General features: G+C 44.8%; 1 protein-coding gene across 1 annotated transcript in view; it reads right to left on the reverse strand.

Moving 5' to 3' along the window:
• Positions 1-23,071, reverse strand: part of SCN10A (sodium voltage-gated channel alpha subunit 10) — an 87,742-nt gene that overhangs the window by 45,789 nt on the left and 18,882 nt on the right. The window contains exons 4-12 of the mRNA XM_043885628.1: positions 18,661-18,789; positions 16,461-16,552; positions 13,730-13,951; positions 13,263-13,326; positions 9,076-9,217; positions 8,731-8,928; positions 7,838-8,008; positions 3,713-4,006; positions 977-1,085 (exon numbers count right to left, since the gene is read on the reverse strand). Of these exons, the coding sequence (XP_043741563.1) occupies positions 977-1,085; positions 3,713-4,006; positions 7,838-8,008; positions 8,731-8,928; positions 9,076-9,217; positions 13,263-13,326; positions 13,730-13,951; positions 16,461-16,552; positions 18,661-18,789 (1,421 nt within the window). The remainder of the gene's footprint in view (positions 1-976; positions 1,086-3,712; positions 4,007-7,837; positions 8,009-8,730; positions 8,929-9,075; positions 9,218-13,262; positions 13,327-13,729; positions 13,952-16,460; positions 16,553-18,660; positions 18,790-23,071) is intronic.

Here is a 23,071-nt window from a genome sequence, read left to right on the forward strand (position 1 = left end):
GTGGGGGATCAGGATGGGGAATACATGTAAATCCATGGCTGATTCATGTCAATGTATGGCAAAAACCACTACAATATTGTAAAGTAATTAGCCTCCAACTAATAAAAACAAATTAAAAAAAAAAAAAGCAGAGACATCACTTTGCTGACAAAGGGCCATATAGTAAAAGCTATGGTTTCTCCAGTAATCATGTACAGATGTGAGAGTTGGACTATAAAGAAGACTGAGCACCGAAGAATCGACACTTACGAAGTGTAGTGCTAGAGAAGACTCTTCAGAGTCCCTTGGACAGCAAGATCAAACCAGACAATCCTAAAGGAAACCAACCCTGAATATTCATTGAAAGAATTGATGCTGAAGCTGAAGCTCCAATAATTTGGCCACCTGATGCGAACAGCTGACTCATTGGGAAAGATCAGGTTGCTTGGAAAGATTGAAGGCAGAAGAAGGGGGTGACAGAGGATGAGATGGTTAGATAGCATCATGAACTCAATGGACATGAACTTGAGCAAACTCCAGGGAATAGTGGAGGACAGAGGAACCTGGTGTCTTGCATTCCATGGGGTCGCAAAGAGTCAAACACAACTTAGCAACTGAACAACAACAAAATAAAGTAGATGTTAATTTGAACAAGAAAGGAACTAGAGGATTTCATTCACAGGATTCTATTGTTTTTGAAAATTTAGCCACATTTAAAAACCCACATTGATAGGCTGATTCATGTTGTTGTATGGCAGAAACCAACACAACATTGTAAAGCAATTATCCTCCAATTAAAAATAAATTTGAAAAAAAGTTGAAAAAAAAAAAACACTGATAAATGGTAACGGAACAAGAGCATAAAAAGAGTAGGTATTTATGATCCCAGGACACAGAGATGAGAGCCCCTCGACACAAGCTTGGGGCATCCCATCTTCTGTATATAATGGGCCTTATCATAGCATACTGAAAAGAAGTTCCAATGAGCAATACTTACCCTCGAGGACAGAGGTCATGATACTGACAACACTCATTGCCCTTTGGACTCGGAAAGGTTCATTCAAGTAGTCTGCTGTTAGGAAAGTCTTCTGACCTGCATCAAACGCCTGCTGGGACAGAAATAGAGTCAGGACACTCTCCAAATCAAACTCTTCAGTGGCAAAGACTGATCACTCAGCCTCTTATTGGCCTATCTTGGGTGGTTGTAAGCTGCCCAGTGAAGCTATGATTCTCTGCAGTCACGCTTGGAGTAAAGCGTGGAGTAAAGGGTCTGCTGCATGAACTTGGGGTAAGAGCTCAGGCATGAAGAACAGGACACAGAGCTGGGGTCCACGGAGCCTGGGTTCATAGTTGACAGATAATCTGGGCTCATCTGAGGCTTTGCTGACTCTTGTTCTAGGATAGGTACCTGAGTACCAGAGAAGAGATAGAGCTGCCTCAAGGGTCTCTAAGGTGTTTACCAAAGGAAGGTGGGAAGTGCAGGGGCATCGGGCCAGGCAGTCATTATTGGACTTCTGCTGGGATGTGCATATGACATTCACACAGAATGCTTACACCACAATAGGCTTCCTTGACCTCCCTCCTAAGAGGCCCATATGTCTCCCCAATATATGACCTGGTTCCAATTCTACATGGCCTCTTTCTGAGGGAAAGCTTATGTGTCTTGATTGTCCAGTTCTTAGTTTCTAACATGATCCTTTTGATTCTTCTCTCTCTGGGCCTTTATTGGAAATTCTGTCTGGGTTCCGTGCCAGGCCCCTAACTCTAGTCACACACATACCCTGGATGTGGGGAGTCCCAGGTTCATAGATGCTGACTCAGCACTGTGCAAATCATTCAGAAGACAAATTCGACAAGTGTTTACTGAGCACCTGCTGTAGGTGAAGCTCATAGTAAGTACTTCATACATACAAAGAAAGTTTGGAAAGTTCTCAACCGTGAGGACTCAACAAAAGGTTCTAGCATCTACTGCTATTATTGATCAGACATATATATAAATAAAAGGGCTCTGTGATTCCATTTAACCCTCCAGTCATTTAGAAACCTTTTAATAAGGTCTTTACAAGAGGAAATATGGAGGTTTGAAGAATTTAAGGGACTTGCTAATGGTGACTCAGTTGATAAATGGCACAACTGTGAATGAAGTTCAGGTCCATGTAATGAGTTCATCTTGCACTAGCTGATAATTTCACTAAAATGAATCAAGGCTGGAATATCTAGGAAAGTGGTAATCCACAGAACAACAACAAGGTTTCTTGAATGAGGCATTTTCCAGAGTGTTAAAGTACCTCCTGCAGCCTGGTGTTGACCTAAGGGATCTGGGTTGGCTATTCTCTGTTGATCCTCGGAGGACCTACCCTCCACCATCTCTGCCCTGCTCCATACTTGGGGAGGGTGACCTGGGCAAACTGCATCACCCTCACCCTCTGGTCTGGTCAGGTCTGGCCAGTGGGAGGCACAGATAGGAGATCAGAGGCTGAGAGGAGGGAGGAGTCACTATCTGCCAGCTGGTTACTTCTCTGCTGGGCTGTTGTTGGGCTGCCCTCTGTCAGGCCGCCTCTCACATAAAGTGGCAGCTCTTGCTGGGCTCTGGCTCCTCGCCTCATTCCTGTAGCCTAGGTGGGTTACAGCTTCCCACTGTGGCTAGTCTCACAGTGCTTCACTGCCCCTTCTTTGTTCTTGAGTCCAGAGCACAAATACTTCCATAAACTCCAGTTGCCCACTGCAGCAGCTCATCTGTTTCTTGCTGGGACTCTGAATCCCATACATCCAGTCAGGGATGGAGCTAAGGTAACTCTGGGAGACTTAGCCAAGTCACTAGAGCCATATAATGGTCAGCTCAGAAGTCTGTGTGCAAGCCACTCTGTGTCCTGGACCCGCCAGAGGGCAAAAGAAAATCAGAGAAGTGACAGTATTGAAGCTGGAGGGAGAGTTTAATTAAATCACAGTTCCAATCTGATGAGGAGTCTCTGATTTGCCATTAAACTCTGTGGTTATTCTATTAAGAGTGTTGGCCTTAATCACTAATTAGTTAGTCACTGTTGCCTAATTTGTGCATTTTGGCAAGTTCTTTCTTCTCCAAGTCAAGTTAGGGATACTCTGCTTCTGCTAAGATCTGTCCAGGGCACCTCCCAGGATTTCTCTGAATCTTAATTGTCAAGCCCAAGGTAATTTGCACAGAGTTACAGGCAAGAAGAGAAGAACATTTCATTTTTTTTCATACTCATCCAGGGAACAAATAGGCCTATCTCTAAAGCAGTGATAGGGAAGAGGGACAGAGAAACTCCAGCGGGGAAAGAAATCAGAGCAGTTGGAAAACAGTCTGTATCACTTGTTGTTGTTGTTTAGTCACTAAGTCATGTCGGACTCTTTTGCGATCCCATGGACTGTAGCCCACCAGGCTCCTCATCCATGGGATTTCCCAGGCAAGAATACTGGAGTAGGTTGCCATTTCCTTCTCCAGGGGAATCTTCCCAACCCAGGGATCAAGCCTGGGTCTCCTGCATTGCAGGCAGATTCTTTACAGAGTAAACCAGAAGACAGGTTTGATTTCAAGTAAATCCAATCACTCCCTCTGGGTCTCACCTGTCTTGCCTGTAGAATGAGGGTAGCTGGGAGGAGTTGGGCAGAGCGATGTCTAAATGATCCTTCCATAGTAACACACAGGGCTCTTTGGCCTGAGGCCTCTAGCTGCAGAGCAGCCCCAGAGAGCCTAGAGCATTCACAAACTCACCGGGACTTCGATGACTCCAGGGGCAAGCTCTCCAGTGGTCATTTTGGGAGCTCCATCTTCTCCACGCCCTGAGCCACGGTTGAGGGTTTGAGGCAGTGGACTCCTAGGGAGGGGGCCTTGCTGGCCTGCACCCCTAAGCATCAGCAGGGAGCCATGATGGCTTTCATGGTCTCCAGGAAAGACTCCATCATCTGTGACCCCATCAGGGAATGAGATGTCTCGGCCAGGGGCCTGGAAATGGAACACACTGCCATGGCTAGCCCGGCGTCTCCCAGCAGTGAGGCCTAGGAAAGACTGGGCATTGCCCCAAAAAAGCAGGAAAGAAGGTAGCCTGGAAGATCATCCTGCAGGCAAATCTGGAACTCAACATTTCCCTCCACCCACTCCCACTTCCCTGCCCTCAGCCTCATGACCCTCCTATGGAAAATTAAAGACACAGATCTATGGGGTGCTCTAGGTGTACACAGAGAGAGAAGACAGGAAAAGAATATTCTTAACTCAGTCTGGGAAAAGGCCAACACTGAAAAGAGACTGCAAGGTGCTCAAGATCAGCAAATAGGTCATCGTGGCCAAGGATATGTCAGAGCACAAACTTGTCAGCCAGGTGGGTCGGTTGTTTGCCAATCTTTGGCCATGGGGCTGGACAAAAGTATCTTAAGTTCCCTGCTTCAGTGCAAAGTTGTGACCTCAGGAGACAGTTATGCACACCAGTACAAACAACCTTGGTAAAGGGTTCTTGAATGAATGAGCGCTCTTTATTTTCTGAAAATTAGGTCTGACAATTCATTAGATCCAGCCTATATGGGTGTTAGAGTTTGTGTTGCAAAGGAGGAGACAAGAGCTTTGTAACATAATGAGCTTCCAGGATCCCTCGAGGCAAGCGTTCAACAGTCAACAATGGGGAGATTGAAGGGAGAGTTGCAGTCTAATTTCCTGGAAGAATAGTGCCATTCCTCCAAATCAATAAAACATTTCCCATCAAAATCTTCCTCCGAGGGAATCGTGTGGTGTAAAGTTTCCAGAGGAAAGGAGCTAATTCATAGGCCTCGAGCCCCTGGAGGCTTAGTATGCTGGGTTGGCTGGTTCCCACAACCATGAACCTGACCAGACAACTTATCAGTTCTGTCCTCAGCTCATAGAAAGTGCTTCTTTCTGTTTTTTTAAATTAATTTTTATTGAAGTATAGTTGCTTTACAATGTTGTGTTCATTTCACCTATACAGCAAAGTGAATCAACTGTGAAAGAAAAAGTGTTAGTCATCAGTTGCAGCCAACTCTTTCCATGGACTGTAGCCTGCCAGACGCCTCTGTCCATGGGATTCTCCAGGCAAGAATATTGGAGTGGGTTGCCATTCCCTTCTCCAGGGGATCTTCCCAACCCAGAGATTGAACCTAGGTCTCTTGCATCACAGGTTGATTCTTTACTGTCTGAGTCACCATGGTTAACTAGTAAACACGTATCTCCTCTTTCTTGGATTTCTGTCCCATTTAGGTCACCACAGAGCCTCGAGGAGAGTTCCCTCTGCTACACAGTAGGTTCTCATTAGTTATGTATTTTATATATAGTAGCGTATACATGTCAATCCCAATCTCCCAGTTCCTCCCACCACCCTTCTGAATTGGTTTGTTCTCTACGTCTGTATCTCTATTTCTGCTTTGCAAATAAGATCACCCATAACATGTTTCTAGATTCCACATATATGCATTAATATACAATATTTGTTTTTCTCTTCATAGAAAGTGTTTCTAAAATCTAAACTTTGACTTCCTGTCAAACTCAGATCATATTGCTGAATTTCCCCTCCCTGACTTAATTTCTTTTACTCACTCAATTATTAAAGTTGGGACACTTTGTCAATTAAAGCCCTCTTGACCTATCCCCATCTCCCTCAGAATTGAAGTTTGCTTTCTTGGTGATTTGGAGCCTAGTCCGGCACAGCAATCTTCATTGTAATTCAGCATTAAAAACACAGCACTCTTTATCTAGAATATATGTCCAAGGACTGTGAACTCATAAAATCCACGAATCCTTCCCACTTTTGAAGCAAAGGCGCAGAACTGGCAAGTCCTCATTAAAGATGGGACAGCTGAGTCACGTGCACTGGGGCACTAAGTAAGCCGAGAAACTAAGGAGAAAATTTTGGTCCTGTATTTGTCAAGCGGTGTCTCCTTGGCCACAACCTGATATTTCAGAATTCACCTATTTGGCAAATGGTGGACAATGGCCTCTGAGTCTAAGTACTGGACTTGTCTTAAAATCATTCAAGCAGATCAACTGGTCTCCTGTGTGTTCCCTGAAAGCCCTTCTGCGTCTCTCTGCTAAGTGCTACCCCCGATCTCCCTCTCATTACTGCTGATCAGAAAATGGCTTTTTATTAAAACTGCCTATGGTCTATTTACTACAATAACACACGTGGGAAAGAAGGAAGGGAATGCCTTAACAAATGGAAACTCCAATCAGTTAGCACTAAGGGAGTACCCAAACAAGGTCTCCCTGTCGTTAGGACAAACATGATCTTTCTGCCTGGAAAACATTCTCTCTCAAACCCTCCCAGTCCTCAGTTACTGGAGGACTTACTCACTATTTACTAAGAACTTCAATTATCCCCTCCTTCATGAAGCCTTTCCTGATACACTCTCACCCTCATAAGAATAGATGTTCCTGCTCCTATTCCCCAAGCAACATCTATCTGTCCCTAAATAGTATTCAACACATAGCTGTTTTTATGTCTGCCTCCTCCACCCAAATGGAAGTTCTTGGAAAATGGGCCATGTTTTAGTCAACTCTTTATACCAAGCACCTAGTGTTGTTGACCTAGAAAGGGATGTTTCCTCCTTTGCCCTTTGAAGGTAGATCTAGCTAGAGAGATAAGCACATACATACACCAGATGATTATTGGACATCCTAGTGCTAATCTCTGTGGAGTTGACTGGATAGGAGAAATTAAAGCCCAATTCAGAGTGTCACTGCCATGTCCACAGAAGCTGTGATTTATCCTGCCCTGAGGTTGTCAGAGCTCCAGTCAAATCCCAGTCTGAAACAGCTTCTGAACTGTGCCCTGTTCATGCCAGGTGCTGCTCAAAAGAGGCAGAGCAGACTCTCATAAATGCTGGTGTGTGGATGTCACCGAGGCCAGAGTGCATGGGAGTGTGTCTGTGTATGGACATGCACACATAAGTCTGGGGGTTGTAGAGATCCTATTCCAAAAAGTGACACATCTTTCAGAGGAGCACAAGGAAAAGAGATCAAGAGGGAAGTGAGATCCAGCAGCTCTGAAAAATAACCCTGTCAAGCCCCTTTCGCATACTGCCAGTGTGGGACCTACTCCATCACAAAGGGGTTATTATCTCTCAGGCTTGTTGAAAGGATACATTTGGGGTACACAAGACTTTCAAGGGAGAGGGAGCTGGTGGGAGGAAACTTGGTGAGTACTGGGAATCTTGGAGTGGGAGGTAGCAGGTTATGACGAGAGGGAAAATTGCTACTGGGTCTGAAATGAGGTCCTGAAGGTATTCCCAGGCTGGATTGTTACCACGAGACAGGTGCCAGGATCTCCTGGGCCAACAGTAGGTGAGAATTTGAGCTGGAGGAGCTGAGGCATGAGGTTAGAAAGAAGCTTTTAAATGATTTCAGCATCATGAACAAGGACCCCTCCCCTGCTCCAGAACTGCAGATTAGAGTGTCAGAAGGAAGCTGACGTCCAACAGGTTCACAGACACGTTATGGTCAGCATTTCAAACCACCTGCCCTATCTGTAATCCAGAGTTCTTCCTCTGGTGTGCCTGTCTTAGAATCACCACCAACTTAAGTGGCCAACCTGGAAACCTGGGAGTCATATTGGACTTCTCCCTTCTTTTGCAACATTCCACAGTCCTAGTCTTGTTGATTCCCTCAAGCTCCCATAAAAGTATTTATAATCCATACTTTTCCTCATCCATAATGTCCCTGACCTAGTTTAGGCCACCATGGCAGTGGTGGGGGGGTAGGGGGTGGGTTATCAAAACATCCTCCTAGGCTCTGTGCCTCCAGTTATCTCTCTGCTACTGACCTCTTTCCACTTCAATGTATTGTCCATGGAAGCTGCAAAAGTGGGTTATCTTTAAGGCTCAAGCCTGAGCCCCTTACCATTCGGTGCTGGTTGTAAGACTCAGACCGGAGTGACTTATTGTCGTCTGTGGAGCCCTCTGACACCCTTGACTTCATTCTGTGTTTTCTTTCACTGGCAGTTTTGGAGGCCAAGGGGGATCCATTGTGAGACTGGAGAGAGGCTGTGTCAACCCCCAGTGCTGCCAGAACCTGAAGGGAGAGAATAGCAGCTATAGCCAACAGTATCTGGATGTGCTCAGCATAAATGCGTGTCCCCCAGACAGTGGGTGAGGGCTTCTCAACCAGAGGAGGTCTGATTCAGGACCTGAGTGGTGGTTGGATTGAGACACAGCAGGAAGAGCCACCGCTAGGTCACCACCCTCATTCATACCTTGTAGTAAACTGTGTTGATGCCCTAGGTTTCTCTTACCAGGTCAGTATGCTCCTCCAGCTGTTTGAATGTTAGTAAACATTACTAATGCTAGTAACCCATTAGTAAATGGGTTACAGCTGCAGGATTCTGCAGAAAATTTCCTTCGTACCTTTGGCTTGAGCAAGCATGGAGGTAGGAAGCACCAGTCCTCTTGCCTCCAGGTAGGGCTACCTCTGTGGAACAAGTCATGCCCTGGAGCTCCCCATGGGATCAGGTCAAAGTAGTCTCTAGCTGAGGCCACTTCCTTATTTAATTCTTTCCTTGTTCCATCCTGCCTTCGATCTCCTCCTAAGAGCACCCCTCAGTGAATCACTTGCACAGGCTCTTCATTTGGGTTCTTTTTTTTTTGAGAAAATCTAACCTAAGATGGTCCCTGAGATAAGATGAATCTTGCTGTGGTTCCCTAAAATGACAGCCTTAATGTAAGAGACTGGTCCAGATATCTGCCCAACTGTGAACGGCCTACAAAAGATTTCACAAAGGTCCAGCCCTCACTGACCTCCTGCTCTGCCCGGAGTATCTCAAGGGTCTCCTGGTACTTCTTCTCCTTGGCTTCAATTTCATCAATGGTTGCCTGGTTCTGCTCCTCATATGCCATGGTGACCACAGCCAAGATCAAATTGACCAGGTAGAAAGACCCCAGGAAGATAACAAGCACGAAAAAAATCATATAGATTTTTCCAGAAGCCCTCAGGGTCTGCAGATTTGAGAGAAAAAAAGAGAAATGTGTACCCAGATAACACGGCCCCCTGACGTGGTCAGAGTCCTCTAGGAATAAAACGTAGCCATGCAACAAATGCTCCAAACTCCAACTGAGCGTGTATGGAGACATGCAGATCAATACCTGCTGGTAGAGGCGTTCCCAGGAATCCTGTGTCATGAGGCGAAACAGTGAGAGAAAAGCCCAAGCGAAGGAATCAAAGCTGGTATAGTTAAAATCTGGGTTGTCAGATGTCTTAAGGCAGAAATAACCTTCAGGGCAGTGGCTGCAGCAAGAACAGATACGGCTGTCAATCACACAGACTTCTGTCTACTGGGGCCAAGACAGTCTAAGGCTGCCAGAGGACCTGAGGGTTTGAAGTCAAAGATTGGAGTTCAAGGCCTAGCCTTATTCTCATTAGCTGAGTGACCTTGGACATTCAGCCTCTTTAGGCCTCAGTTTCTTTTGCCCATTAAGTGGGATAATAATGTTAGGAAACCACTTACCAAAACTGCCCACTGTGGCCAGACACAAAAATAACTTCTTACATGAGTTATAACAAGAGGTCCCAATAAGGAACCTACAAACTGCCGCCAAAACCAACTGGAAGAATTCAGGAGGGACCAAAAGGAGGGAGCAGACACCAGCCCCTAATAATCCTGCAAACCTCCCAGAAACCCTTGCTCTGGAATCCGTCTTGATTGACAGATGTGTGCGCCACCAGGAAGGGCCCTGAGGCAGACCAAATATGGGCATGAGCAAAATGATTGGCCAGAGGCAACCCAGAAAACCAGCACCACCTGCATAAACCCTGAGACTGGGAGCCATAGGGAGAGCACCCATTGACCAAAAACATGCTCTGCTCAAGCACTCGTTTACAAAAATGTCTTTCATTTTGTCAGTATGTGTGTATCTCCTCAGACAATTTATTTCTGAGTGTTAGACAAGAGTCTACTTTTCTGGCCCTAGTAGAGGATTCTGCCCCCATCTCCCCCTGCCCCACTCCCCACCAAACACACAGCCTGGCCTTGCCCCAGTAACATAATACCTTCAGTTCAGAGTTTCATGCAGAGAGAAATGGGCTGGAGAAGACTAGCTGGCTCAGACAAGACCTCATAAGCTTTTTGCAAATTCACACTGCAAGAGGGATAGTCAGTAAAACTTGAGTCAACTGGCATCACCTGCAGAGTTGTCTTTCAAAGGAGGACACACATTAGCCAAGTTCACTGACCAATTAGATGTAACAATAAAGACACCATTTCCCAATAACTGAGCCTCTCCCTCTCCTAAGTGTTTCACAAATGCTATAATTTAATCATCTCAATAATCCTTTAAAAGAAAAAACAGATGCAGAAGCTGGGGTTCAGAGAGAAGAAGTCAGTTGTCTAAAACCACACAGAACTAATAGAAAAAAAAAAAGAAAAAAAAATAAATAAAACCACACAGATACCAATGGATTTATTTCAAAGGAGAAATAAAATTGTTGTGTAGCTTATGAAGACTGACCTATGAAGAAAGGCCAAACTGAAGACGACTGCCTGGTGAGTCCTGGGGTGGGGAAGGCTCCACGTCCCTCTTCCTCATCATAAGGACCTAAGTTGATGTCAGGAAGCATCTCTAAGCTCAAGGCATGTGAGTGATCCTTTCCACCCATGTGGGATGACCTGGCTGAGGAGACGGTAATGCTTTTTTTCATAGTTACGGATTCTACTTTAGGATTCCTCCACCAACACCAACCTCTGAGGGATCTTCTTATTCCAGACATTCAAGCAGACACACAGGCAGGAACCCATGCAACTGATTAGGGCCTGACAACTTGATTGTAACCCAATCCCAATTCTATCTATCTCCAACTTTGGTTGGAGATTTGCAAGTTTCCAGGCTCTGTAGCCCCACATATAAAGACACTCTCTTGGTTTCACTTTCCCAAGGAGCTAGTTAACCCATTACCTGGAGGTTTGCTACTTAACGCTAAGGGCAGCCTATCTCTGTCTCCTGTAGAACCCCACTATAGCTGCTACGCATCAAAAGCTAACTGCTCAAGAGAATTAAATGAGACCATGGTGCAAAGGCTCTTGCAAGGTGCCTTCAGCATAGTAAATATTATATGTAAAATGCAGAATTAAAATTCTTGCTGTTTTTAACCAGAAGCTACCAAAAACATGGACTAGAATAATGTATGTGAAAGAATGCTGAAAATCATCAGGTATTTCCTGCTACTTGTTCTCCACCTTGAGACCTCAGACTTTCTCCCTGCAGTGCCATTGGTCAGTGTGGGCTTTTGCTCAGGTCTCTGACTTCTCTGTAGCTCAGCACAGAATCCAGGTTTGGTGTTCACAGCATGCCCACCAGGGTTCTCTCTGCCTGTCACCCAAGCTGGCCTCTACTTGACATCCCAGCCCTTTCCACTCCTTCCCACCTGGCCAGGACCTACCCATCAGGACAGTTGGTCTCTCTTGGAGTCAGAGGGGGGCCCCATGGGTGGACCTCACAGCTTTACCACAGTCAGTGTATGGGTTACTCTGGAACCATCCTTGTGAGAAATGTCATTATCCAGATGGGAAAAGGACATTGACAGATCCTTGGTTTCAATTAAGTCAAAGGCAAACGAAAATTGACATCAGAACAACCCTCTTCCTGAGCTCAAGAACCAAATACCAAGTGCATTTATAAAGAAAGAGGCCACGGGGCCTGTGTTGCGCAAATTCTTCTGTTAGTTCCCCCCTTAGCTCTTGATGAGATTGTTTTCTTAGGGAACTGATGAAGGCTGAACTCCCGCATGCCCCACCCTGTGCTACTTACGCAATATAGGGCTGTTAGCCATTCAGGGAGGGGGTTGTGTGGGCCCGGGCTTCCAGACACCCCTGCCATGGAGGGCAGGGATAAGCCTTTCTCATCTGTTGCCTAATCTCTTTCTACTCATACCTTTGCTCCTGCAAAGCAGCAGGCAGACCTGAGGAGTCCCATGTGCCTTTGCTTTGTCTCACATTCTATTCTGCCACCTGGAATGGTACCATCCAAACCATCTCTTGTTCATCCAGCCTGGATGCCCTTCAACCTCACCACCTCTGGGAAACCTTCCTTGACATCCTCCCTGCCTCACACCATCACCTTGCTATGTTTTCCCAGCCCAGGGAGCCTCTAGGACAGCACGGGTTCTCCACAGCACAGCATCTTTATGTATATGCACCAGAGCTCACAAACTGGCAGATTGCTGGCTGAATTTGCATTGCTAAAATATTGTGTTTGGCCCACAATATGTAGATATCTTCTGGAATTTGTAGTCAATGTTTATAGTTAAGAGAGTTTACATAAAAATCGAAATTTCCTGTCTCTATTTTAAAAACCTGGATCATCTGGAAGCAGTGGACCTATGTTTCCACATGACAACCAAAAGCTGAACTGGGAAGTGGCTACCACTTTGGCTGGTGCATGAACTCTCATGGTCTTGGTACCCACCCAGCCCATTCCTCACATTCCAGACACATGTTGTTATGTGTCTGGCCTCTGTAAGAATTTGAAATTGCAGTCTGAGGCATGTGTCTCTTCCTCCATTATGTGAGGATAATGAAACCCATGTGATGGAGTTGTGACAACGAAATGAAGATCATTTGACACAAAACATATTTAACAAATATTACTTCCTTTCTTGGGCAGATTGTTTGCAAAAATGACCACAGTTATTCCCTTTCCCATCTCCATACCCCTTTCAATATGATGTTGCAAGTTTTCCCATCAAGAGGTGAGTCTGTTCCCCCATTTCTTGGATCTGGACTCACTTGTGCCTTGCAACTTGAGTCAATAGGATGCAGTAGAAGTGACATTATGCCAGTTCTAAGCCTAGGCTTCAAGAGACCTTGCACATTTCCATTCTTTCTCTTGGAATCCCGTCTCCCATAGGAGAATAAGCCTGGGCTAGTCTGCTGGGGGGTGAGAAACTATGTGGAACAGAGACAAGGCACCCCAGCTGAGGCCATCCTGGATCAGCTGGACCGCTGCTAATCTGTCCACTGTCTGCAGACGCATGAATGAGTCCAGTCAATGTCAGAGGAACAACAGGCTGATCTCAGCCCAAGGTGCAGATGCACAGAATACTGAGTTAAACAAATGGCTGGTGTCTTAAGTCACAAAAATCTTGGGGATGTTTGTTTCATAGCAAGAGCTTACTCATACACTCTCTTCCCATGAGCCTGGGATGGCAGAGGCCATGGCTTATTAATTTCCACATTTTCCTTAGGACTTTCAACCTAGGCTTCACCCAGAAAGAACTGATGACAAAAAGGAGCAAGGGTTGCTGGGCACTGGTGTTTTGTTATGGCTTGAACACTCACCCTGCATCAGATCCATTGCCACAGAGTAAGGGGTCAGAAGTGCCTTCTTTGTTGGTATAGTAATCTGCAAAATAAAGCAAGAAGCAGAAGTCTCACATATGGTTCTCAACCCTCAACTCAAGCCTTGAGTGGTGAAAGCAACACCTGCTGAGACTTCTGCCTGAGCAAGGAGAACACAGTTGACTGTGTGTCCTCCGTGGGTATGCTGGGAGCTAGGGAGGGGAAATGTCTCATCTGGGGAGAGAGAAGCTGAGCTGTGGCCTCAGCCTTGAGCATCCTCCAGCAGAGGCAGAATGACTTGCCTCTGGACTGATCGCTCATTTCCTTGTAAAAGGGACATTGGACAACCGAGAATGGGGGGCCCCAAAGTAAAACACAACTCATGAGAAGCATTTCAGTGGGAAAGGGGAATCAAAATATACATCTGCACAGGTATGCAGAGGTGTCACACTCCCCACCAACCAGACCTTGGTCCCCATGGCAGTAATTCCACTCCCGTTTTTCGTGAGAGGAGTAATTGGCTGTCTCGTTGACAGCTGTGCAATTCTTGACGCATTTGTTCTTGAGGTTGCCCTTGAAGAGCTGCAGGCCCACCAGGGCAAAGACACTCAGGCAGAAGACAGTGAGAATGGTCACGTCAGCCAGCTTCTTCACCGAGTGGATCAGGGCCCCCACGATGACCTTCAGTCCTGTGGGAAGATGACAGAGATACTCTCACGCGGATGACGTGGCACACACAGAGCACACACATGTGCCTGGCACGCTTGCATCTTAGCCTTCCTAGCCTTTCACTACACACAGGTGTGAGATATTTTACAAACTCTGCTGCTGCTGCTGCTAAGTCACTTCAGTCGTGTCCAACTCTGTGTGACCCCATCCCGGGGATTCTCCAGACAAGAACACTGGAGTGGGTTGCCATTTCCTTCTCCAATGCATAAAAGTAAAAAGTGAAAGGGAAGTTGCTCAGCCATGTCCGACTCTTTGCAACCCCATGGACTGCAGCCTACCAGGCTCCTCCATCCATGGGATTTTCCAGGCAAGAGTACTGGAGTGGGGTGCCATTGCCTTCTCTGTTACAAACTCTAGGACAGTTTCAAGCCCAGTTCCTCATCTGAACCTTGCCATAAACATGAGAGGCAGATAGGAAGAGAATACTGTCCAACTGTAAAGATGAGGCAACTGAAACCCAGACTATGCATTATTAAAATCTTAAAGTGAATAAATTCCTGACAGTAGCGATTTGATGAAAAAATAATTGTTGACTACCTGCTATGCTCCAGGTACTAGGCCTAGCATGAGGCTGCCAATTTCACTCCAGTCATTTGGTATCTATTATTCTGTCCTTATCTCAGTCCTGGGAGGCAGCTTGAGGCTTGGGGACACGTGAACACTGGTGTGTGAGAAAGAAAGAAGGAGAAGAAGAAGAAAAGAAGAAAGAAGGAAGAAGAGGAAGAGGAGGAAAAGGAACGAAAGAGGAGGTGGAAGAAAAGGAAGAAGAGGAAGAAATGGAGGGAGGGAGGGAGAGATGCAAGGGAGACAGAACAAGACAGAGACACAAAGACAGAGGGGTGAACACAGAAATAGAGCGAGGCCATGAGCGACACTGAGAGTCACTGAGGAAGAGACAGACAGAATCTGAGCAATATAGCTGGCAGCAAAGATGGGGCCCCTGCTTGTTTAAGGAAGGATGACTTATTGCTCTGGCAAAGGAAATCACCTTCTTTGGAAAAGCAGATTTTTAAGTAGCAGAAAGAGCTCTAAGCAGAGAAGCAAGCTGCGATCTAGCCTTGCCTTGCCTTTTCGGTCAACAAATAATCCACTGAGCACCCTCTGCCCTGCTTGGTTCCCTCTCAGGAGCCAAGCAGTGGTTAAGGCACTGGCCTGTGTGGGGCTGTCTGACGAGTGAGGGGAAATTCTATAGCATTACTGAGGAGGTGGGCACACGGTGAAATAGTCCATCACAGAAGCCTGGGGGTGGGAGTAGGGCCGGGTGGGGGGTTGAGGAAGATGGGAAGGACCAGGGAGCCTCCTTGAGGAAGTCGGAGCATGGCAGAACCCTGAGGATGCGTATGAGTTGAGTGAGGAAGAGAAGGGACTTTCCCAACAGAGGAGCAGCGTGGCCTGGGGCTGAGTGATGAGCAAAAGCTATGAGTATCTGTGGAACCCCAGGAAGATTCTGGAGGTGGGTACAGGAGAGAGATGAGGCAGGAGGGGAGTCTCCATAGGCCAGGTCTTATATACAAAACTCAGGGTCTTCCTGGCTGAGTAGGTGAGAGAGATACTAAGGGGAAGAACTGACTACTTATTGCTGCGATTTTCTTCATGAAGAAAATGATTCTTCGCGATTTTCTTCATGAAGAAAATGATTCTTCATGATTTTCTTCATTCAGTGGAAGTTGGCAAAAACTTTCCAGTCATTTCCTGCAGAGCCAGACGCAGAACTGTGGAAAGGGACTTCTACTCTAGTGTAAGTATTTCTGTTTCCAGGTGAGGGCAAGGGTTTTGGGGTGAGGGAGGGGAGACAACCCATTAGGCCACAAGGGGGAAGCCTTGAGTCCCATCTCAAGGCCATTACCTGGTCTCAGGCCTCACCATCCCCTCCATCAACCCAGAGAGGGCTGAGGAGTATCATGTGGCAACATAGATCTGGGAGGCCCAATAAGATCAGCCCTGGGGGACTATTTCCATTTCTGAATTGTCTGTAATCAAGAACTGTCTAATTATTTTCTCTTCTGTGGATCCAAAGGCAGGGCTGAGGCTCAAATGTTCAGATTCATGAAAATGGGGAAGACAATCACCATAGCCTAGGATTGCCTTTTCCCTTCTTCTCTGTTTCCAGGCTTACATTTCGGTTTAAAGTATAAATGAGAATCTGACTGGAGGCTTGCCTGAATCCTGCAAGGAGAATGTAAAACAAGGACCTGACCTTTTTGTCCTTTATGGATGCCATGAGTTACTCTGGACAGAGCGCTGGCTAAGAATCAGGACATGAGGTTTCCAGGTTACAACTGCCTCTAGTGATGAGGATTCGGGATTGTGTTTTCTACTCTCTGTGCCTCAGTTTCTTTTTCTCTTAAATGAGGACAATAGTCCATGTTCTGGCAATTTATAGGGCTCTCGTGAAAATCAAAGTGGGATGTTAGGCTGTGGAAACCAACATAAACTCTATGAGTAAATGTGCTGGTTAAAGCTACTCACCCGGGATCACAGACACGGTTTTTAAAGCTCTAAGGACTCTGAACGTGCGCAGGCCTGAGATCCCTCGGAGATCTGTCACTTCACCAGCATAGCTGTAGGACCAGAAATCAGTCAGTATCTCTGCATGAAGAGGGTCTTGGGACTTTATGCAGCATAAATAAAGACAATTTTGGGCAACACAAGCCTAGGAAGGACCCAGAACAGACACTGAGAATCTACTGGCACTTGCATCCATAGATTGACATGAACCCTGATTTAATTATGGCAATATTTTTCAGAGTGGCCTCTTTGAGAAGATGCAAAGACTTCCCTGGTGGCTCAGTGGTAAAGAATCCACCTGCAATGCAGGACACCTGGATTCAATCCCTGGGTCAGGAAGATTCCCTGGAGAAGGAAATGGCAACCCACTCCAGTATTCTTATCTGGGAAATCCCATGGACAGAGGAGCCTGGCGGGCTACAGTCCATGGGATAACAAGAGTTGGACATGACTTAGCAACTAAACCACCACCACTCCATTGTGATCCAGAAGATTCTGTCTACTACCCATGCAGATGGTGTGTGGCCAGCTCATCTCCTTGGGCACTGGTTCCTCAGGGAAAGATCTTCATGTTCAGGAGGTACAAAGCTGATCCACTTTGACAGGTCAGTTATAAGCTCAGATGTAAGGTCTCCAATTTCTCCCTGAGGGAATGGGACTAACCCTGGAAAATGACTCCCAAAGCAAGTCTTTGGCAAAGAGACCCTGGGCCACACAGTCCCAAATGAGGAAGCTGGAAAGAGATAAGGATAACACCCCTAGAATGGCACCTGTTTCAGTTCAGTCACTCAGTCATGTCCAGGTCTTTGAGACCTCATGGACTGCAGCACGCCAGGCCTCCCTGTCCATCACCAACTCCTGGAGCTTGCTCAAACTCATGTCCATTGAGTTGGTGATGCCATCCAGCCATCTCATCCTCTGTCATCCCCTTCTCCTCCTGCTTTCAATCTTTCCCAGCAAATGAGTCACTTTTCAAATGAGTCACTTCTTCGCATCAGATAGCCAAAGTACTGGAGTTTCAGCTTCAGCATCTGTCCTTCCAATGAATATTCAGGACTGATTTTCTTTAGGATTGACTGGTTGGATCTCCTTGTAGTCCAAGGAACTCTCAAAAGTTTTCTCCAACACCACAATTCAAAAGCATCAATTCTTCATCCCTCAGCTTTCTTCATAGTCCAACTCTCACATCCATACATGACTATTGGAAAAATCACAGCTTTGACTAGACAGACCTTTGTTGGCAGAATACTGTCTCTGCTTTTTAATATGCTGTCTAGGTTGGTCATAGCTTTTCTTCCAAGGAGCAAAAATTAAAAGCATCTTTTAATTTCATGGCTCCAATCACCACCTGCAGTGATTTTGGAGCCCCCAAAAATCAAGTCTGTCACTGTTTCCATTGTTTCCCCATCTATTTGCCATGAAGTGATGGGACCAGATGCCATGATCTTCAGTTTTTTGAATGTTGCGTTTCAAGCCAGCTTTTTCACTCTCCTCTTTCACTTTCATCAAGAGGTCCTTCAGTTCCTCTTTACTTTCTGCCATAAGGGTGGTGTCATCTGTGTATCTGAGATTATTAATATTTCTCTTGGCAGTCTTGATTCCAGCTTGTGCTTCCTCCAGCCCAGCACTTCTGCAAAAAGTTAAATAAGCAGGATGACAATATACAGCCTTGGAGTACTTCTTTCCCAATTTGGAACCAGTCTGTTGTTCCATATCCAGTTCTAACTGTTGCTTCTTGACCTGCATACAGGTTTCTGAGGAGGCAGGTAAGGTGGTCTGATATTCTCATCTCTTAAAGAATTTTCTGGCACCCCACTCCAATACTCTTGCCTGGAAAATCCCATGGATGGAGGAGCCTGGTAGGCTGTAGTCCATGGGGTCGCTAAGTGTTGGACACGACTGAGTGACTTCCCTTTCACTTTTCACTTTCATGCATTGGAGAAGGAAATGGCAACCCACTCCAGTGTTCTTGTCTGGAGAATCCCAGGGATGGGGGAGCCTGGTGGGCTTCTGTCTATGGGGTTGCACAGAGTCGGACATGACTGAAGCGACTTAGCAGCAACATAATCAAAGGCTTTGGTGTAATCAATAAAGCAGAAGTGCATGTTTTTCTGGACATACCTATAATGTCATATGCAGATAAATGTGGAGAAATACTCACGCCAGAGTGATGACACTAAAATCCAGCCAGTTCCAAGGATCTCTCAGGTAAGCGAACTCATTTAGACAAAATCCTCTTGCCAATATCTTTATCAAGGCTTCAAAGGTATAAATGACAGTGAAGACATATCTGGGAGGGAAGGTGGAAAGGGAGTGTTAGTTACACCTTGGAGAGAGCTGTGCACCAAAGGGAGAGTGGCTGTGATTGTTCCAAAGGAGAACATGCAAAGAGTCACCAAGGTGGGGAAGGAGAAGAGTGGAAGGTAGGGAGATGAGATGCAGATGGAGGAGCTCAGAGCAATCAAAAAGATGGGTGGGGTGGGGAGGGACGTGAGTGGCTGGGATGACTAGCAGCCTCTGCTGCTCTGAAGGTAAGCAGAGGGCTATGGCACGCAACCACCACAGGGTTCCAAAGTTCCTCCTGTTCCAAGAGGTTCCTCGAGGTTCCCTGCCCTGAGGGAAGCTGGCAGTTCCTCCATCAACTTGTTGACTGAAGATACAGAAGAGCAAGGAGATCTGACTCCCTCCCCCTTCTCCAGACTTCTCTGCTTCAAACTGTCTTTTCTTCTCATGCCACGCTTGGCCTGCTGGCATTTCTGGCCTCAGGGATCCTGGTCTGTTTACTATCTAAAGCAGTAAATAACTAGGTGTCATGGAAGAGAAAAGCATCTGAATTCATACACATTTTCTCAGGAGAATGGGTCCTGTTAGAGGAAGTCATCTCAAAAGAGCCTTTTTATTCTGTTGGACACATTTTGGGCTTGGATTTGAGGAGAAGGCTCCGAAGCTGAGGTTGGGAGTAGGGGAGTGTTTCTCTAGTGTTCAGAATGCCTCGATCACTGACAGCACTGGTTCTCAGACTCCAGCACAGATCTGACCAACCCCATGGAAAGCTTGTTCAAGCATAGATTTCCGGGCTGTCAGCCCAGAGTTTCTGATTCGGTAAGTCTGGGGTAGAGCCCAAGATTTTGCATTTCTAACAAGTTCCCAGCTGAGCCTAATGCTGCTGGCCTGAGGAACTATCCTTTGAGAACTACTGCCCAAAGGGACATAAATGCATGCATAAATCACACCTAATTTTGGATACGCTACATTTTTTAAAAATTATAAGGTTCTAAATGTAAATACTGGTATGAAAAATGAAAAGACTTTTGATTGAATATGGCAGACTGAACCTGTATTTACCTCCAATCTTTTGGAAATCCTTCTTAAATGACAGTAAAAGGAGCTTTTAAAAAAGCATACATTCATTAGGGCAATGACAATGGAGAACACAACAGTATTTTGGAAATTAGAGTGAAGACGGATGAAAGGTAACTGATAGCAGACCCTAGAAAGCTGGAAGCGGGGAGTTCCCAGAAGCAAGCCAACCCAGATAGCAGAGCTGCTTAGGACTTAGGGATGCTAAATGTCTCTGAAAGTGGAGCCCAGGGAGACAGTGGCAAGTGGGTCTGTAAAGAGAGCTTGAATGTCTTTATTAACAAGCAATTGGGCTTTCTAAATACCACCCCACACCACCCATTCAGAGAGGAACTGCCTCCTCTGATCTGGAAATAGACTGACTGAATACGAGGGAGAAGGCTGCATCCTGAAACAGGGGTATGAAAGGAAAATTTACATATGTACTAAAAGGCAGACAACCCTGCCACCCACCCACTTCTTCCCCTCAGTAAGTTCCTAGAAGCTTGGCAGTCAGGCTAACAGCTCAGGAAGACGCTGCACTTTTCATATATTCAGGCAGCCAGTGAGCATCAGGAATCTGAAGGATACTTCTAACACTAGAGACTAAAGGAACGAACAGGGACGAAAAAGAAAAAGAGAGAATGCAGATAGAAGTAGATTTAGGAAATATCCTTATCATTAATATTTTTAGAGACTTAGGAGATGAGAAGATAGTGGGTACAAATAGAAGGCTACAAACTAGAACATTCAAAGGACAAAAGTGAACACTTGAAAGCAAAAATATGATAGCAAAATTAAAACATTAATAGAAGGGCTAGAAATAAAGTTGAAATCTCACAGAAAGTGAAACAAAAAGAAATAAATAAGAGGTGATTACAAATATGAAAATTAGAGAATTAGACCAATAGGTATAATGTCTGATTAATGGGAGATCCAAAAAGAAATAGAGAAGGAAATATACAGGAGAAAATTATCAAAGAAATAATATAAGAAAATTTCCCTAAACTGAAGGATCTAGTCAGTTAACATATCCATGAGTGTTCAGGAAAATGAATGAAAAATGTTCATATCAAGGCACAGCATCACAAAATTTGAGAATATTTTACACAAACAGAAGAGCCTAACTTTTTCTGAGGGAGTGAAAATCAGAGGTCACATAAAAAGGACTGAGAATCAAAACAGTGCCAGATTTCTTCATAGCAAAAATTGGAGGTTATAAGACAATGGAATAATGCCTTAAATTTTTTGAGGAAAACAATTTCTAATATAGAATTGCTTCTCCAGCTAAACTGTTTAGATGAGGGTAGAATGAAGATATGCCAAGTCTCAGAAAATTTATTTCCCACCAACCCACCTAAAAAAGTTAGCAGATGATGTGTCCCACCAAAACAAGGAAGTAACCAATAAAGAGAAGGATATGGGATGCAGGGAAGTGACAAATGGTATCCAAAAGAGGATGGAGAAAGAAAAATCTCTGGAAAAGATCTGTTCATCACACTGAGGGAACATCTAGATCAAATTGAGGCAGCAGTTGAGGGACTCTAAGAGGGATTTCCCCAAGAAAAATGGAAATTGATGGATAATCTGACACATTCGAGTAAACTTAAGCAATAATTAAACCTCTGGAGAAGACTTTGGGTACAAATTAGTGATAAATATATAGAAAACTGAGCAAAGGAAGAAATAAAGTCCTTATTAACTCGAGAAAGCAAAAAATATATGTATATACATAACCAAAATATACTGCATGATACAGCTATGATACAGTATTTGCTTAGCAATACTATTCTATAATCATATACATAGTCGGGCAGTGTACATATTGTCTGATTATCTAACCAAAAATTATAGCTATAATGGGAAGAGAAGAGACAGAAAGAGAAAATAAGTGTTTATATGTGGACCTAATCCCTTTCTTTTCTATAACAGAAAGCCAATAGATAATATCTAATGTGGAAAAAAAATTTTTTAAATAGTGGTCTGAGTATATTATTAGAGAATGAGACGTATCAAAGAAAGCAGTAGAGAAAAAAAAAAAAAAAACAGAGTGGTTGCCTCTAAAAATACAGATTAGGCATAAGGAGATGAGAAACATGAAATTGCTGTTTTTGTTTGAATCTTTATGGAGCTATGTGACCTTTTAAACCACGTATCTGCGTATCTTAACTAAAAGTAAAAATCAAATTAAAAAGCGAATAGCAGTAATGTTTTTTTCCTATCTGTGAGAGGAGAAATGCTGTTTGAAATCATTCACGAAGAAATCTATATCTGGCTGGGGAGCTGCTTGAGCTGTCAGCTGCCATAGCTTATTGGGTTTCCCCCCGCTCTTTATGTTTTCTAAATTAGAAAATCTTAACTCAGAATTATAGGTTGTTGGGAAGCTTTGACAGATTATTTCTGGCCTTTCAGATCAAATGCAGATCTAGAAATTATGGAGAGAGTTCTCTCTAAAGACTATTTTCAGAGTTTCACCAGAGGACAAGAGCCCCAGCTTGGTGACACTGCAAGCTAGGTAAAAGGTCTCAGCTGGGGGAGACAGCAGCTGATGGAGTCACATCCTCTCTCTGGTGACATTAGCCTCAGATGCAGCATTTGGATGTGATTTTTAAGATGCAAAGACATACCTTAAGTGTTTTTCCTGATGAGTGAAGAAAATCATTGGTACTGGGAAAATGTCGAACTCTCAGCCACTGAGCTGTTTGCACCACTGTTGAGTTTTAAGAAGTTGTGATATTTAATCATTTAAAAATTCTGGTATTTAGACCCTGAAGTCAAAGATCCAGACTATGCAACATCCTAAGTGTATTACTGAGACAGGCCATGCGTAGTCACAGAGATACTCATTTTAAAAGATTTGACTTCTTATTAGAAAACACTGCAAAACCTCTTGTTGTTGTTGTTGTTTGCCAGCCAGAGCAATTGGTGTGCAAACGTGTCCTGTACTCACTTTTTGTTTCCGTCCTATTGGCTGAGGAGACATATGCTAAGAGACCACAGTCAGTTTATAGTCACAACTCCCGTGATGTCCCTCAACAGCGAATCAGGGTCTGGAGGCAGGCTATGGACAGCCCTCCACTATTTTCACCATGAAGTGCCCTACTGCATTTGGAAGCAACATTTCCCGTTGGTACAGTGATGCCTTCCTCGCTGCTCATGTAGCTAGAGCTTCTTTAATATCAGTTTAACTATCTTTTCTTTTCACTGTGGTAAAATACATATAATAAAAAATT

The sequence above is a fragment of the Cervus elaphus genome, chromosome 24 (genome assembly GCF_910594005.1).
Source record: "Cervus elaphus chromosome 24, mCerEla1.1, whole genome shotgun sequence".
NCBI lineage: Eukaryota > Metazoa > Chordata > Mammalia > Artiodactyla > Cervidae > Cervus > Cervus elaphus.